The sequence below is a fragment of the Chenopodium album genome, chromosome 22, assembly GCF_948465745.1.
Source record: "Chenopodium album chromosome 22, dcCheAlbu1.1, whole genome shotgun sequence".
Classification (NCBI taxonomy): Eukaryota; Viridiplantae; Streptophyta; class Magnoliopsida; order Caryophyllales; family Amaranthaceae; genus Chenopodium; species Chenopodium album.
Window position 1 is genome coordinate 21078809 of NC_137855.1, and position 17339 is coordinate 21096147.

General features: G+C 36.2%; 2 protein-coding genes across 2 annotated transcripts; one reads left to right on the forward strand and one right to left on the reverse strand.

Annotated features, from left to right (window-relative positions):
- On the forward strand, positions 1-897 carry LOC145604085 (uncharacterized). The gene has a single exon (XM_081660033.1). The coding sequence runs from the start codon at positions 1-3 to the stop codon at positions 895-897; it is 897 nt and encodes a 298-aa protein (XP_081516159.1).
- Positions 898-2345: 1448 nt separating this feature from the next.
- LOC145604676 (bystin-like) lies at positions 2346-17140 on the reverse strand. Its single transcript, XM_081660589.1, has 11 exons — positions 16898-17140; positions 16582-16782; positions 16064-16190; positions 14837-14888; positions 14414-14741; positions 14187-14266; positions 6802-6849; positions 5329-5475; positions 4220-4292; positions 4061-4133; positions 2346-2601 (listed from the first exon to the last, which is right to left on the reverse strand). The coding sequence occupies exons 1-11, from the start codon at positions 17015-17017 to the stop codon at positions 2528-2530; spliced, it is 1323 nt and encodes a 440-aa protein (XP_081516715.1). The 5' UTR covers positions 17018-17140; the 3' UTR covers positions 2346-2527.
- Between the last annotated feature and the right edge of the window lie 199 nt (positions 17141-17339).

The window sequence follows — 17339 nt, forward strand, 5'->3', positions numbered from 1 at the left end:
ATGAAAGAAAAATATTATCCAAATGGTGGTATTTTAGGAGCCTCTCTTGGTTTAAATGGCAGTCACGCTTGGAAGGGGATTTGGGGCGCAAAATATTTGGTGAAGGAGGGATTGATTTGGAGGGTTGGGGATGGTTGTAGTATAAATATTTATGATGACCCCTGGGTTGCGGATGAGCATGGAAGGTACACCTTGTCTCCCCGTGCTAGTGGTGTGGAGAAGGTCCGTGATTTGATTGATGACGAGAGAAAGGACTGGAACTATGATTTAATCACCAGTATTTTCTCGAAACGTGATGCCGATTGTATATTGGCAATCCCCTTAAGTGCCCGAGCTCATAGTGATTGTTTGACATGGGCTTTTACGAAGGATGTCATTTATTCAGTCAAGATAGCATATATGCTTGGTAAATCTTGCAATATCGACTCCTTTCACCAAGTTTGGGTCGATATTTGGGGACTTGACACCATCCCGAAGGTGAAACATTTTCTTTGGAGGATGTGCACAAAGTCCCTGCCTACTCATGAGCTTCTCTTTAAGAGGCATATGCTGGAATTTGACTGCTGCCCATGGTGCACATCAAGCACCGAGACTGTTGTACACGCCTTATTTACATGCCCAACAGTTCGTGATTTATGGAGAGAGTGTGGGTGTGAGGAACTGCTGTGTGATGATCCTCAAGCTGTTTTAAAGGATGTAATTGTTGGCTGGGGTAAGCTTCAGGATGAGAAAAGGTTGAAAGGGGTTGCCTTGCTGTGGTATATTTGGAGTCGCAGAAATGATAAAATTTTTAATAACAAAGATGTGCCGCACCAAGTTGTTGTTGATCGTGTTTCGAGGCTCCTTGAGGATTGTGGGAAATATATGAAGCGTATCTATGGCTCTGCCAGCCTGTGAAGAAGAAAAGCCCGAATATTTGGCTCCTTCCCCCGCAAGATTTTGTTAAGCTCAATTGCAGTGCGTGCTTAAAAGACGAAGGTTGGGTGGGGCTGGGTGCTGTTCTGCGTGACTGGAAAGGGGAGGCGCTCCTTACTGGTTGCCGTAGAGTGTGTGGCAGATGGTATGCTGAAGCTGCCGAGTGCAAGGCCATTTTATATGGGGTGCAGCTTGCGAAGAGGTTCGGCTTCAAGCGGATCATAATGGAATCAAATAGCCAAGCGATCATTAATCGACTGTCGAAATGTGCTACCTTCTTTTCTGATCTTGATTTAATTCTAGATGATGTTTTCTTTGTGTGTTAGGACCTTGAATTTGTGTCTTGGTCTCATGTTAGGAGGGATGGTAATGCCGTTGCTCATCATCTTGCTAGACTAGTGCCTTCTAGGAACGAACAAGTTTGGGTTAATTGTTGTCCCAAAGATGTGTCGTCGTATGTACTTATGGACAATTTGTCCAATGATTAATAATAGGAAAATTTGTAAATTACCACCTAAAAAGGGGTCCTGTTTTGAAATTACCACTCATTAAAACTTTTATTTAAAATAACCACCCATTAAATTAAAAAATATTTCAGATTACCACCTTTTTTCCGGTGGAAAATCCGGTTGAGAGCCCCACATAACGGCTAAAAACGGCGAATTTGACTATTATAAATGTTTCCCTCGATTTTTTTTTCTTTATAAATTATCCAACATCAATTCACAACTTTTGCCCCAAATTTCATCCAAATTTCCTCAAATTGCAGCTGGTACATGTCTGAAATTTTGGAATTAGGGTTCCTGGGGCAATAAAATTGGGGGTTTTCCGCAATTTTGAAATTAGGGTTCCTGGGCTTTAAAATTGGGGGGTTTTTGCAATTAGGCTATATGTCTGAAATTGTAAAGGGTCCCAATTGCTCACATCAGGCTCGCTATTGACATCGCCATTTGACAAGAGTTTCACCTATGCGCTTTTGGTCCCCTGAAAACACACCAAGATGGCGACTTCAACAGCAAATGCAATTACAAATAGGGTCCCAGAAAAAAAAAATAGTTAGGTTCTGATTCAATCCTTAAGCGGTAATTGCAAAGTTGACAGAGAATTAAAGGAAGAAAAAGGGGAAAGATTGATGCTTTTGGATGAATTAATTGAAGAAATTGATGAGAGAAGATGTATTTTGAGTTTAATGTTTTAATCAGAAGGTTAGGTCGAAAAAAAAAAAGAGGGAAGTTATTAGGGAAGGGCCCTCAACCGGATTTTCCACTGGAATTCCAAAAAAGGTATGTTTTATAATTTAATGGGTGATTATTTAAAATAAAATTTTTAATGGGTGGTAATTTCAAAATAGGTTCCTTTTATGGGTGGTAATTTACAAATTTTTCTTAATAATATGCACTAGTCTAATTGCTTTCAAAAAAAAAACAAAAAAGCATCTCAATCCCAAATAATGATACAAGGTCTTTCAACAAATGCTACTACACAATTCATAACATGGGAAGCAGAAACTCCCGGTGTTACACAAATAACATAAATTCACTAAGGATGAAAACACAATCAAAATTTTCGGAGACTCAAGCTCACAAAGGCAAGATGGACAAGGTACCAACTCTTAGTCATCTTCTTCCATCGGTACTTCTGGTATATCAAACCTGTCTTCCTGGATTGGTTCATTGATAACAGATACTGAAGAGGAATAAGTCAAGGGAGACAAGCAACTTGCATAAACAAGTGTCAGCTATTCATGAAAAAAGACTAAATCTAGAAAAATTGCGAATATTAATAAAAAAAGATGACATTAAGACGGAACAAATCACTATTAGTAATACCCTATATTAAGTAGGATGAGAAGCTAATAGCATACAAGCTCATAGAACTTACAATTTTTCACAGTATTTTCCATTAAAAATAATAGAGCTTGATACCTTGAATAAAGCAAACAAAAGCATGACTTAGCACACCTGGCAGAAACTATAAGAAATAATTTTGAAGGACCATGAAAGTCCTGTATACATTCTATCCTTTTCTATTTACATTTGGGGGAGGAGGGAGGGATTAAAGTGGTGCAATAGAGCATGGAAGGCACAGCTCAAACAGGAAAAGTGGCATATGATCAGCAAAAAACTTATCAAAGTGAAGGATTTTGAATAGAATTTCAACTTCTGATAAGAATGATATAGGGAGGTTGCAGCACACATTTTCAAAAGGTCAATATGAAATAGTCCATTTGTCACAAAGACTGCAACAGAAACAATTCGCTGGACAGACAACAGATAAAAAGCTAGCTAACCCAAGGCTAATCTGCTTCCAATAATCTGGAAATGATTCCGTAAAAGTATATGAGTTGAAAACACTATGGATCAGGAAAGACTGCTAAAAGTAGATGAAAATAAATGGACGCATTTCCTCAAAAGATTATTCTAAATGCACCTGTCCAATGTCTCCCAACGTTATAAGACGACCTGCTCCAAATAAAGAACAAAGACCAAAATTTAATGAAACCCTAACCCTTACTATTACATTTACTGCCTACCTCCACATCTGGTATTCTCTTTGTTTTCTAGGACCTCTAAAATTAGACATACATCTTTGTATCCATTGTCTGTCCTTATTCTCATTCGATGCAAAACACAGCTTTCCCCTCTATCCATTCCATTTACCATATTTGAAATCAATCATTCGAATCAAAACAACACCCACTCTATTTAAAATCATTTTTCGGTCACATGTAAGTACCAAACATGCATAAATTTAAAAGATGTAGCAGGAGCAATCTAGCTGTGCGTTCTCTTTTTCAAATCAAATCTGTGCTCCCAGCATCCAATCTGCTAAGTCATAAATACCAAGTGTATTCAGCTAACGTTGATTAAACCAGTCATTTTGACTAACTCCATCAAAAATAAAACAAGATTCTTGACTAACAAGTTGGGCTCTCCTAGCACTATAACATGCTATCCAGCAAACATGAGACATGTAAAAAGCATTCATATATAGTATGCCCAATCAAGCAAAAACAAACACTACATGATTAGATTCAACAGAGTATTGCAAAAAAACTATCAATGGAAAGAAGGTAATATGTTGGCATAAGCATAGCCACATAAAGTAGAGAAAAACCATGAACACAATATGAAGCAAAGGATACACATCATAGAATCGTCTTCTTTTTCACCGCGATTACGACTATTATTAAGCTCTCTAGAAATCTCAGGTGTTACCTGCAATAAACAATAATAGAACACACCTCAGCCAAATAAACATACTATGATTAAACAAATCCTTGCATAGGTGGGGATGCTCTTACCAAATAGTGTCTTTGGTTTTGCATTAATATATTAAGATTATCTTTATCTTCCTTTCGTAATTCATGTTTGTACCTGTTGAAAATACAAAATGCCATGCCACCATTGCATTTAAACAGATTTCAAATTGCTAAAGCACCAGATAGTTTTCAACATAAAACACACATTCACGCAAGACAATTTAGTACAAATAATATCTTGAGGAATAAAACCTACCCCGGCAATGAAGACATATTTAAGGCTTCAAGAAGCTTTACATCCTAGATAACATTTATCACAGGGTACTAAACTAGAAGCAAATGCATAATTCAATACCATGTTGATCAAAAAGTCATAGTAACAAAATAGTACGAAATATGTCCCAGGAAATTGTCAGTCACATGGCCACATGATATTATTATCACTTTTTATAATCCCAAAAAGAATTGTACCTATGTTTGCCCAGTTATTCAAACACAAGAAAATCTTCCATACCCCCTAGAATTTCATTTACTTCCTCTGTTTCATTTTAGATGCACGGACTCCTAGGCAAACTTTAGAGATGAGAGATAGAGAGAAAGAAAAAAGAGTATGACATAGAGTGAGTATATACCTATACTAAACTAATTACAGCTAATAGCATTACTGCCCACGTGTCAACTTCTCATATAAAAATTTTCCAGCCAAAACTATTAATGACATCATTTGTTTTCAAAATCAATAAAGGTTTGGAAATGGTAGATTAATTGTACAATTTCCTAAAAGATTTTATGACTAACTACACAATTTTCCACGGAGTTGTGAGGTGTTAAGAAAATCCTACATATCATTGTCCAAACAACTGCTTTCATAAGGCTCATAACATAAAATGTGACAACTCATAAAAAGAAAAACATATATACAAGAACTTCATGAAGGATTGAAATAATTGTCCAATCATTGAATGTTTCATTTAGTAAGATGTCACAGAGAAAGATATTGCAAAGAAAATCAAGAATAATCAGGAATCAGAGAATACTGATACATTTGGAGAGAACCCTGAGAATTTGTAATCTTCCAGAATAGGAAAAATAATTAAATAAAAAAAAATCTGGGAAACATGTATGTCATTGACAAGGGGACAATTACTTACCTCTGAACAAAAGCAAGAAGCGTCTGATGCCAGATCACAGGCATGACCCGTGAGTCTTCTAGAAATCTCATGAAATGTGCAACCAAAGCATCCAGCACACGATAAGGCAAAGCATACTTCTTGTCAATAAAAACCTTGATTATATAGCTGCGTTAAGGTTCCAAGTCAAATCATATATTAGAAATATTCACAAAGTCCCAAACTCCCAATAGTTATAGCCCTTTATTGTGTTAGGACACCAAATCTTGTTATCAAATCAGAGCAAGTAACAGGAACAAGATGAAATGATTCATTCTACAAGAAACTCTTAGAAAAGAAGTAGAAAAGAGTTCCAAGTCAAACCATATATTAGAAAAATTCACAAAGTCCCAGTAATAAAGCCCTTTATTGAGTTAGGACACCAAATCTTGTTATCAAATCATAGCAAGTAACAAGAACAAGATGAAATGATTCATTCTACAAGAAGCTCTTACAAAAGAAGTAGAAAAGAGTAATAGTCAGAACAGATTTGTGACCAAGGTGTCTATAGTGAGCATAAGCAGGCGTTTTATATACCGCTACAACAATGTAAAAGGTCAGTACCAGGGGAAGCATTATTTCACTCAATATGGCACACTAAGTCTATACATGTTCACCTTTTCCAAAGTTAACGTGTAAAAAGCAAATAGGGAAATATTCATTATGAAGAATTTAAAACAATGAGATTTAAGATTTATATTAGATAGATGGAAAAGAAATCATAAGGCCCCTTATAAATTTACATTTCAACAGGTAGAAGGGTACATATAAGTTAATCTGCTTTGCATACAAATACCTGCACTAGGGTATGGACAAATCTCTTGAAAAGTTTTTTCTTCTATAAGAAACTTCACCACCAACGGGGTCTCATAATCAAATACGGCTATACGAGGGCCAACAGATTTTATCACTATATAACCTTTTACCGGTAAGAATGCTTTGTCATTCCAAATTTCATAGCAGAGAAAAATAAGAAACATAAATTGTACTTGTTATCAAGGACAACAAATCTTGCCATATACTTCCTCCGTTTCTTTTTAGTTGACACGTTTCTTTAGTCACGTTTGCCAATGCACAACTTCAATCGTTAATATCTTTAATTACCGAAAAGCAAAAATTATAAAAAGTTGATATTTTGAAAATCTATTCCGCGACGAATCTAACAAGACCCCACATGATTATATTTTTCATTACTTATAAAGTACAAAACACGGTCAAAGAGAGGCGTGTGAATAGTGCCAAAGTCAAAACGAGCCAACTAAAAAAAACGCAGGTAGTATATATGGATTCTTTTTTCTAGAAGAGTGAAAAATCGGTAGATAAAATAAGAAATTAGGTAAATAGGTGGGTGGGTATTAGAAAAAGGTGAATTAAGTAAGTAAAAGAGAGTGAAAAAGAGTAATCATTGTAAGATAAAGCATAGAGTAGAAACCATAACAAAAAGACGGATTTTACCTGGTAGTCCCACAGTAATCCATCTCAGCTAGCCTCAACAACGCAACACTGCATATTCATAAAACTACATGTTATATAAACAGCTACAACCTCATATGCACAGTAAACAAGAGATATACATTAAAATCTAGCAGCAAACACACACATGCATAGAGTATTTGAATGACACAATATATACAGGTTTTTTTCAAGGGCAAAAAAACCAGGTCTTCCAAATTTTTGAGAATGCAAGCCCAGGATCGATTACAAGTTTTGCAGTTCCAGTCTCCATAGAACATCAAAGGTAGATTTACAAGGCATTATTTAACTTAAAAGGCATTCTTCAATTTTAGAACCACAATTTGGGGTCTAAGGTATTGTGCACAAAGCTGAAAATGCTCACAATGCCAAACACTAATTATCCTAGCAAAATCCAAGTAAAAAACAGCACATCTAATTTCATTCACATCTATCCATGACTCTCACAATTGGAAGCTTGTACAGCTAATACATAAAAAGTTAAAAAGCTTCTTGTAGATGTACATGTCCTCTTTTTGTTACCTTCGCCCTCCCCTTCTTCACACCCTCTAAATTCATATTTAGACCCAAAGCATGACATAACATTTGAAGATCCAAGAGTAAAGAACAGGTCAATGAGTAGCATAATTTTGAACAGATTTTTAGAAAGTGGCTTGGCACTGGTACCATCATTTGACACATTTGAATAGGGCTGTGGAGAGTACAGTCTAGACCGCACCAAACCGCAATTTTGCGGTTTGGTGCGGTTTTCAAATTTGACCAAACCGCAGTTTTGCGGTTTGGTGCGGTTTCAAAAAAAATTCAAACCAAACCGCACCGCAAACCGCAAAATCAATAAATATACTAAAATTTAAAAATAAACTAAAAAAAAAAAAACAAATTTAAAAATAAAAGACCCTAAAATTTTGTAGGGTTACTGATTTTATTTTGCAATACATTAGTAGCCGACATCTTCATCTCTAATCCTCATCTATCCTTCCTCTCCCTCATTTTTCTTCCTCTCTAACTCTTTGTATCAATTTCACATTTTCTACATCTCTTTCTCCTTCAAATCTTAATTTTTGAGAGATAAAGACCATTGATTTTCAAACAATCGACCACCACATACAATCATATTGTTAATTGCTCGCCTCCAATACTAAATTCACAAAGAAATCTGGTGTGGGAAGGAAACATGGAAAATAGACTCTTACATTGTATTTATATGTACTGAATTGTGTGGGTCATTATTAAGAAAACCAAAAGTTTTCCTTTCTTACTGTACGTTTCTTGTGCTTTGGAGTTGTAAGGCTTTTTCATTTGTGATTTAACTTTTGGTTTTTGTATCAGTTAAGTTATAACGAAGTGGTTATGGTTTACTAAATAATTTTGCTTCATGTTTGCCTTGGCATGTTACTTCGGTCACTATTAGTAAAGCCCTACCTCTTGTATTGAATCATCCGCATAGTTGTACAGTTTTCAAGTAAAAATTTCATAAGAGAAGATAAGCAAATAAACATTATTTGTGAGGTAAAAAAAACTGTGAAAAAACCGCAAACCGCACCAAACCGTATATTGCGGTGCGGTTTGGGCGGTTTGTATATAATTGCGGTTTGGTGCGGTTTGAAAAAATCACAAACTGCAATTTTGCGGTTTGAGATCCAAACCGCACCGTGCACAGCCCTACATTTGAACAAGTGCCAATAAAGCAAAAATTGACATAGGGCCTCTTCTGATGAGTTTGAGTTGAACTTCACTTAACTTATTGGAGCTTAATTGAACTGAACATAAGCTGAATAGAATAGGCCCAGAGAATTCATACACATAATATTGAATCTTTTGTTTTAAAAAAAAAAAAAAAAAAAAGAAGGAAAAATTGCCCGGAAATCCAAAATTTGCCTCATCCGCCCAAAATAATCCCACCTTTTGATTATTTTTGAACAATCCGACCTTTATATCTAATCCACTCCCAATGGTCTCAAGTGACTTGAAACCGGCTAAACAGGTTATTTTATGCGACTTGGACATGTTTTCACATGTGTCACCACACAATTAGTCTAAATTTTCTTATTAAAAAAAAGAAAGAAAAAATAATAAAAAAATATTATAAACTACAAAATAAAAAAAAATTAAAAAAAAAAAAAGATGATCACCCTCTCTCCAGCAAACCCACCACTAAAACCACCTCAACTACCCAGACCACCCACCAAAACCACCTCCTCTACCCAGTCCATCCACCTAAACCACCTCTCTACCCAGTCCGTCCACCTAAACCACCTCCTCTACCCAGTCCGTCCACCTAAACCACCTCCTCTACCCAGTCCGTCCACCTAAACCACCTCCTCTACCCAGTCCGTCCACCTAAACCACCTCCTCTACCCAGTCCGTCCACCTAAACCACCTCCTCTACCCAGCCCACTCACCGAAATTGTCACTTTGCCCTTGGATTGGCGGCTTTAATGGGTTTAATTTGCGATTTTGGGGTTGATTTGTGGGTGCTCGAAGCGGCAGCTCTTGTTTGTGGTGCATGTCAGCTATTATTGTTGCAATTTTGGTGGTTAGCGATTGATTGTGATGGTGGTTAGTGGCATTGTTTGGTGTTTGCTGCGAGGAGATTGGTTGTGATGTTGTGGCGGGTTTGAGGATCCGCATATGTGAATTGCGGAGGAGAAGCAGCACTGCAGCAGTCGCTCTACTTTTATGGCAGTTTTGCGGGCTAGTGCTACGGTCGAGTCGGCCGAAAACAAGGAGGAAGAGGAAGGGGTGGTCGGAATTAGCAAGGGAAAGGGAGTTGGTGCCTGGATTCGAAGAGGGGAAGGGAGATGGTGGCCGGTGGCTGGGCTGCCGGAATCTGGGTTGGGGTTTTTTTTCTGATTTTAATTTTCTTTTTTGTTTATTATTTTTTTTAAAAAAATTATTTTATTAACGAATCACGCGTCTAGTAACTTGTAATAACAAGTTAGGAGACCGGTTAGGACCATTTAAAGCGAAAGAGATATAAAGGTCGGATTATTTAAAAAAAATCAAAAGGTGGGATTATTTTAGGCAGATGAGGCAAAGGTCAGATTATTTTGGCAATTTTTCAAAAAAAAAAAAAAAAAAAAAAAAAAAAAAAAAAAAAAAACAAACAAAAAAAAAACTAAGATTGTTATTTTTCAAATTCAACAAAATTTGATCAACAAATTCACCTAATTAGCATTTCCTTAAGTTCATTCACTTACATCCTAATAAGGGGCAGATACCAAGGTGTACAAAAAGTGGTGGAAAAAGGAAAAAAGGAAATAATAACAAGAAGTTGACTATGTAAAAAAAAAAAAAAAGTGCTTAAATATGTTGTTATTGAGCCAATCACAAGTTCATAATATCAACTCCTTTGTACTTACAGCACTTCTCATTTCATGATTGCCAATGCATTATTTTAGTTACTCATATCCCCTACTCCCTATGTTTTCCTAAAACCTACTCACTTTTTGTTCTCATCTGTTTTTCTAATCAATATTACTCTACTACTTTTAACGTTTTTTTACCGTCTACAATCCCACTTTGTGGAGGCAAGTTAAAATAAATAACACCTTACTCTCTATCTCTCCCCACTTTAAATCAAAAGTAGTCACATGCAAGTTAAGAGAGTATTATTTATAAGTAAAAAATATAAAAATTTAATATTATGAAGGTATACACTACGGCAAATCTAACAAAATCTAAAGTGAGTATTGTTTTTCTAAAGAAAATTTGAAAAAAATTATACTCATTTTGCTAAACACCACCAACAATTTTTTTTTTTTTTTTACTTTACTACCAACAATTCTTCAAAACCTAAAAAATTGTCACCTCTTTTCCAAAATTCACCTACATAACGTCACCGTGGGCCCCATTAACTACCTTCCCCTTAAGTTCCCCAACTCCAATAAATGTTGATAATTACACAAAATTTAACATTAAAAAACCCCTAATTAATAAACCCGTAATTAATAAACCCCTAATCAACACAAAACCCACTACTTCAAATCACATCAAAGTATTAAACTACAATTCGATGCACTAATTTAACATTAAAAAACCCCTAATCACACAAAATTGGAAAATTGCAATAATTCATTACAATTATAAACTAATTGCATGTATTAACAATGTACGGACTCTAGGGTTTACCACAGTCAACCTCAATTTTCAACACCAAAATCTAAACCTTGGTCCCCCAAATCCAATGCATCTAATTTGGCTACGCTTTTGGTCCCACCCCCCCTCCCCCCTTGCGCTTTTTCATTTTGAAAAAAAAAAAGAAAAAAAAAACAAAAAAACCTAATTTTAGAAAGAAAGAGGAGAGCGAGAGAGAGAGAGAGAGAGAGAGAGAGAGAGAGTGATAAATGTAGGGTTTAAAATTCAATTTGGGTGAGTGAGAATTCAAGTGTTAAAGAAGAGAGGGAAGTGATGGGGAGAATAGGGGAGAATATCGTGAGAAGAGAGAGGAAGTGATGGGGAGATTATCGTGAGAAGAGAGAGGGAAAAGGAGGGAAAATAAGGAGAAGGTAGTTGGTGGGGCCCACAATGGCATCATGTAGAAAGGTTTGGGAAAAGAGGTGACAGTTTTTGGGTTTGAAGAAATGTTGGTGGTGAAGTAAAAAATAAATAAATTAAACAAAATAAAAAAATTGTTGGTGGGTAATCTGCCTTTGGTGTTCTTATCTGCCTTTGATGTTCTTATCTTACATGAACTCAGTTACAATTATCAAAGATACATTTATGTCCCCAAGTGCAAAAGTTATAACCAAAAATAATTTTACCACATAAGAATTTCGCATACTCATGCTAATATGGATGCACAAGTCTAGTACTCCACAATTTCGCTGAAAATTCCTAAAGCCTTTAAATGTCCATATGGTGGTACATATGCATTAGCAAGATCAAATATGGAAGAAATGCAAATGTTGTTCAATAAGGATATTTGAATACAGATTTTGTAATGAACTGACTAAGGGGAGGGTATTATGGGTAGTTTAGTATATTAGTAATTATCAAATGTAATATGGGCAATATGGGAAGTCTAGTATTATTAGGTTAGTAGTTGTTAGCCTTAGTATAAATAGGGAAAGGAGAGAAAGAAGAGGTAGGCAGAATTTTGGAGTAGTTTCTTAGGAGAGTTGTGACCTAAAGTCACTGTTGGAGCTTTGTAGGCTAAACCTACTACTATCGTTGTAAAACCATTAATTTGTTTAATCAAATTTCTGAGTTTTGTCCTTCGTTGTACTGTTATTACAGAGAGTAATTTCAGTTTATTACACTTGGTATCAGAGCGGTTTTCCTGAGTAATTTCAGTTTATTACACTTGGTATCAGAGCGGTTTTCCTGGCTGTCTGGCGCCGGAAACCACCACTGCGTATTTTTCAAAAAAAAAAAAAAAAAAAAAAAAGGACAGACTTTGAAAAGTCAATTAAAAGGGAGGTGGAGGCAGCAATCGCCCAAGCAATGGAGGATTTCAGGAAGAGGGTTGAAGAGGCCTTCATGCCCTTCAAAGGCTTGCCTACGCGGCGGAACAGGGAAGGCATATCAGGATCTCTAGAGGAGCCTACCATCAGTGTGGAATTCCACAGAGAACACCGCAACTCAAGGGGTTGCCCAGAAGAACTGCTCTATCACGTTAGAGGTTGAGAAGAAAAGTGAGGAAGACGTTGAGGACGACCCCACTCATCTTATCGGCCGAGAAGAGAGCAGATCCGTGACGGCTGGAAAACAAGATGGCTCCAAAAATACTTGACGGCGAGTTAGATTGCGGAGTTGTAGGTGTCACAAGAAATTTTAAATCCGGTGGAAGGCTTGGAGATTATGGAGCGGGATTTACTGATGGAGGTCGAGGCGGCTTCGCCGGCGAATCTGGTGGACGTGCTGGTGGTTTGACGGGTGGATTAATCGGTGTTGGTGGTCTTGGTGGTGGGGTTAGCATTTTAGAAGGTGGCTCGGGTGGAGATTTTGGTAGTGGAACTCGTGAAATTGGGGGTGCTCTTGATATTGTAAGAGGAGGGTATTATGGGTAGTTTAGTATGTTAGTAATTATCAAATGTAATATGGGCAATATGGGAAGTCTAGTATTATTAGGTTAGTAGTTGTTAGCCTTAGAATAAATAGGGAAAGGAGAGAAAGAAAAGGTAGGCAGAATTTTGGAGTAGTTTCTTAGGAGAGTTGTGACCTAAAGTCACTATTGGAGCTTTGTAGGCTAAACTTACTACTATCGTTGTAAAACTATTAATTTGTTTAATCAAATTTCTGAGTTTTATCCTTCGTTGTACTGTTATTACACCGAGTAATTTCAGTTTATTACAGATTTAAGACAGGGAAATTTCCATGAATAATCAGATGAGTGAAGACCACTAATTCTCCAAAAATTATTTATGAAAACAGCACTCCTGTTTGTACTTGGGAGAAGACTCGTGAGTATGAACCCAAGTATATACGAGATAGACTACACATAAAGATATGTTGCTAGATTGCCAAATGCAGAAAGTCCTCTTCTTTCTCCAACTATAACCACCACGTTATAACAAGCATAAATTCTAACTGCCACAAACCCACAATATCTTCCACCCAAATTGCTATCACATCTCATACATGAAATTTATAGTTGCTCCAAAATGGTGGCTGAACACACTAAAACATCCTAACTACACATAAACTGAATGCATTAAAAGATAGGTTGGCTTACAATGCTAAATAATGTGAGATGCCTAGAAACTAAAAATCTATTTGGATAGAAGCCAGCAAATTAGCATAACTTAATGGGATTGTAGCTTTCTCAAATAGCAACTCTTTATGTATCTCAAGAAATTTCTATCCAGTATTATCAATTTCAAACTTAGAGAATTCACGAATTACAAATAATCTAAAAAACAACAAATTACCTTCTTTTTTTTTTTTTTTTTTTTTTGCAGTGAAGAGTGAGCAAAAAAGCCCTATACAAAAGTTGATGATTGGCATCACACGCAAAAGACTTAAATTCACACAAGGTCCAAAACAATCACAGATTGTTAAAATTTCCTTGCTCTCTTGACCAGTTTTGATTTTACTTTATATTTTCACCCTTTTTTTCTATTAAATATTTAATAATGTGATTGTCTGAAAATACAGTCAAGATATAGGAATCACAGGCAGTGTGGTAACCAAATAAACACCCATCAATCATCACAGGTAAATAAGTTCATCTGAGAAGCTGTCAGTACTGTGCAGCATAAGCACAGAATCAAATCGCTAAAAAATATCGATTAGAAAAGGAAGATGAGTACGTCTTTGACTCTTTGTACATAGGTATGTACAACAGCATATGAATACTCAAACAAGAAACTATTGAAAGATAAAGAAAACATGCAACTTCCATGGTCAAAAGATATTACATTTACCTCGAATGAGCAGGAGGGATAGACATTTTTTGGATCACACTACCTATGATGACTGCTTCCCGAAGATTGCAATTTCCAGACTGTGAACATGACCAATAAAAAATGCTTTTAGGGCAGCAGGAAAAAAACAGAGTATGCAGAATTAACCTAGCTACATGAACTTCTGAAGAAGTAAAGAGCATAGATAGCAATGGCAGCATGCACAGCTTAATCATGGGCCAAAATACCTTAAAAAGGGGGAATAATATCCCTTTATTGAAAGCAGCTGGTTTGTATAGAGCTTTTTTCAAAGTTTGATACAACTCAAAATGCAATTTTTTATGTTTTCTGATGTCTTCCCGAACTCGCGGAAGAAGCACGAGCTTGTAAAATCTTTCCGCCCTCATCCGATTCATGTTGGAAGCAAATATTCTAGTAGCCTGGTATACTGCAGCAGGTGACCATTTTTCAGGTTCAGTTAAATGTAAAATCTCCTCCCAGCACTTCACAGAAGGGATATGTTTAAATCCTTTTGGTAATCTTCCTGCAGTATAAGTACTTAAAACCTTCCCCATCCTATTCAACGATTGACATGAACATGTTAATTTAAAAAATGACAATTAATAAATGAAAAAAGATGAGCAAAGTATACAACAAGGCAGGATACATACGTCTTGTAATGCTCTATAACCTTGTTATCTAATTTGTCCATCGGTTTTCCTCCTAGACAAAACAGCACATAAAGTCAGGCACAAATCAAAAAAAAAAATCATGAGAAAGGCAAATATCACAGTAATCAACTAAATCTTCATATGCTAAAAAAAAAAAACCTTTAAGTTCATTGCAAAAAAAAACCTTTTAAAAGCTTTATTGTAAAAGAAAACCCGAAGTTCAATTTTTTTTGTTTAAATAAACCTAGTAACACTAATCCACCTAATTAATATCTAATTTCATCTAATCACTCTATAACTCTTACTTAACTATTTAATAATTAAATTAATTTATAAATTTAAAATAAAATAGAAAACCATCACCCCACCACCGGGCAGCCACCTTTCCTCCTCCCCTTGCAGCAGCCCCCACCCCCGGCGACCCAACTCCACCGTTGGCCGATCCCCCTCCCTTTCCCCTTTCCCCCGTTGCAACCCTCCCCCTCTCTAAACCCTGTCAGCAGCCCCCAATCGCCATAATCGTTGCCGCATAACCCAATTCCATGTCTTCTCCGCCGCAAACGAAGTAGAAAACTGCTGGGGTGTTCTTATGCACTTATCTTCTCTCTCCTCGAGGTATGTTCTTATCCTTCACTATTCTAAAATTTTTGAGGCTCTTGATAACAGAGATGGTGGTTTTCGTGGCCGAAGTGGTGCATAATTGAAGGTTTGTGGTTTAGGGGTTTTGGAAGAAAGGGTTGGGAAAGGGGAGAATGAAGGGTTTGTGGAAGTAGCCACCATTGTTGAAGGCTTTAAAGGTTGAGAGAAAAAGAGAGATTGAAGAAGAAGTGGGTTGCTGCCATGGTTTAGGGAGGGGGGAGGTGGTCGCCAGGGGTGAGGGCTGCTGCCATGGTTTAAGGAGGGGGAGGTGGTCGCCGGGGGTGAGGGCTGCTGCCAGGGGAGGGGGAAAGGGTGGCTGACCAGTGGTGGGGTGGTGGTTTTCTATTTTCTTTTTTTAATTTATAAATTAATTTAATTATTTAGTTAATCAAGAGTTATAAAATGAATAGAAGGAATTAGATATTAATCATGTGGATTAGTGATACTAGGTTGTTTTAAACAAAAAAAAATTTAACTTCGGGTTTTCTTTTACAATAAAGCTTTTAAAAGGTTTTTTTTCGCAAAATGACGCATTTAAAAGATTTTTTTTAACAAATTTGCCAAAAAAAAAAAAAAACAAATTTTTACCAGAGGTCACAGCAGCATCTTGTTCTTTGATGCGAGCAGCAATAACATCCGCGAGTGTGCGCTGTGGACCAGCATCTTTGGACAAAAAGGCATCCAACAATGTCTCATCCTCTTCATTAATTTGATCCTGTTAATTATTATTATTATTATTATTATTATTATTATTATTATTATTATTATTATTATTATTATTATTATCAAGGACAAATTATATAATTCAACTTCAACACATTCAACTATTACACAAAGATCTTTCAAGGGTGAATTAGATTATACACAATCCTTACAATTGCTATTTCTACGAAGTACATATACGACTAACTAGCTCGAATGCAAAGGGTGGTCAGTTCAGTTCAGTTCATTGCATTATAATTGCTAAACATAAAATCAATTCTAATTATACATAAAACACAGCCATAGTTGCTAAACACATAAAATCGCAAAATCTCGAAAATTTTTGAATATTAAAACTCGAAAAATCAACAATAAAATTCTAATGAAAAAGAGAGAATTTAGACCTCGTAATCATTAATCTGGGATTGGGTCTCGGCAAACCCGGCAAAGTCATCAAAATCTTCCTCATCTTCATCCTCATTATGAAGAATAGCAGAAAAGGAGGGAATATTAGGGTTTTGGTCATCATTCTCCTCATCAACAATTTCCTTCTGCTGCTTAAACGCTTCCTTAAGAATTTTATCACTCATATTGTTGGAAATCATCTGCAAATTTAACAAACAAAATCAAAAACAGAACCAAAATCATCCATACAAAAATTGAAGTAAATTCAAAAACTGTAACATCAAAATTTGCATAGAAAAATTGTAAAAAATATGCCTGTTCTTGCTGTTGGTGGCGTTTGGAAGGTTTAGAGCGGTTTTTAGAAACGACGGTGGGTTGGTCAGCTAGGAAAGGCTGAGAATTAACCATTCTCTCTCTTCCTCTCTTCTTCCCCATTGTTAGCGTCAAGGTTGCCAGACAGGAGGAGTGCGCCGCAGCCGGTGGAGTGGTCTGCGGCCGAAGGAGGCGAGGAGAGTAGAGGGAAAGAGGAGAAATAAAAAAAACCTACTACGTAAGTGAGGAGACTGAAAGTTCTATTAGTACGGGAGTTTGAAAGATTTTGGGATTTTGTGGCTTTTCAAACATCTAAAAAAAAAAAGTTTTAATTAGGAAAATTTGATAAATTACCACCATTTATTGTTGTCAAAATTGAAAATACCACCTCAAGTTTTATTTTATTTTATTTTATCACCTAGTTTTCAAATTCCCACCTTTTTGC

What these genes read in the sequence shown, in the direction of transcription:
- LOC145604676 (XM_081660589.1), bottom strand. Translation starts at nt 17,017, where the DNA reads ATGGGGAAGAAGAGAGGAAGAGAGAGAATGGTTAATTCTCAGCCTTTC. An exon ending in GTTATAGAGCATTACAAGAC is followed by an intron (nt 14,742 to 14,836) that starts GTATGTATCCTG and finishes ATCGTTGAATAG; the next exon opens with GATGGGGAAGGTTTTAAGTA. An exon ending in GATTACTGTGGGACTACCAG is followed by an intron (nt 5,476 to 6,801) that starts GTAAAATCCGTC and finishes ACCTTAACGCAG; the next exon opens with CTATATAATCAAGGTTTTTA.
- LOC145604085 (XM_081660033.1), top strand. Translation starts at nt 1, where the DNA reads ATGAAAGAAAAATATTATCCAAATGGTGGTATTTTAGGAGCCTCTCTT.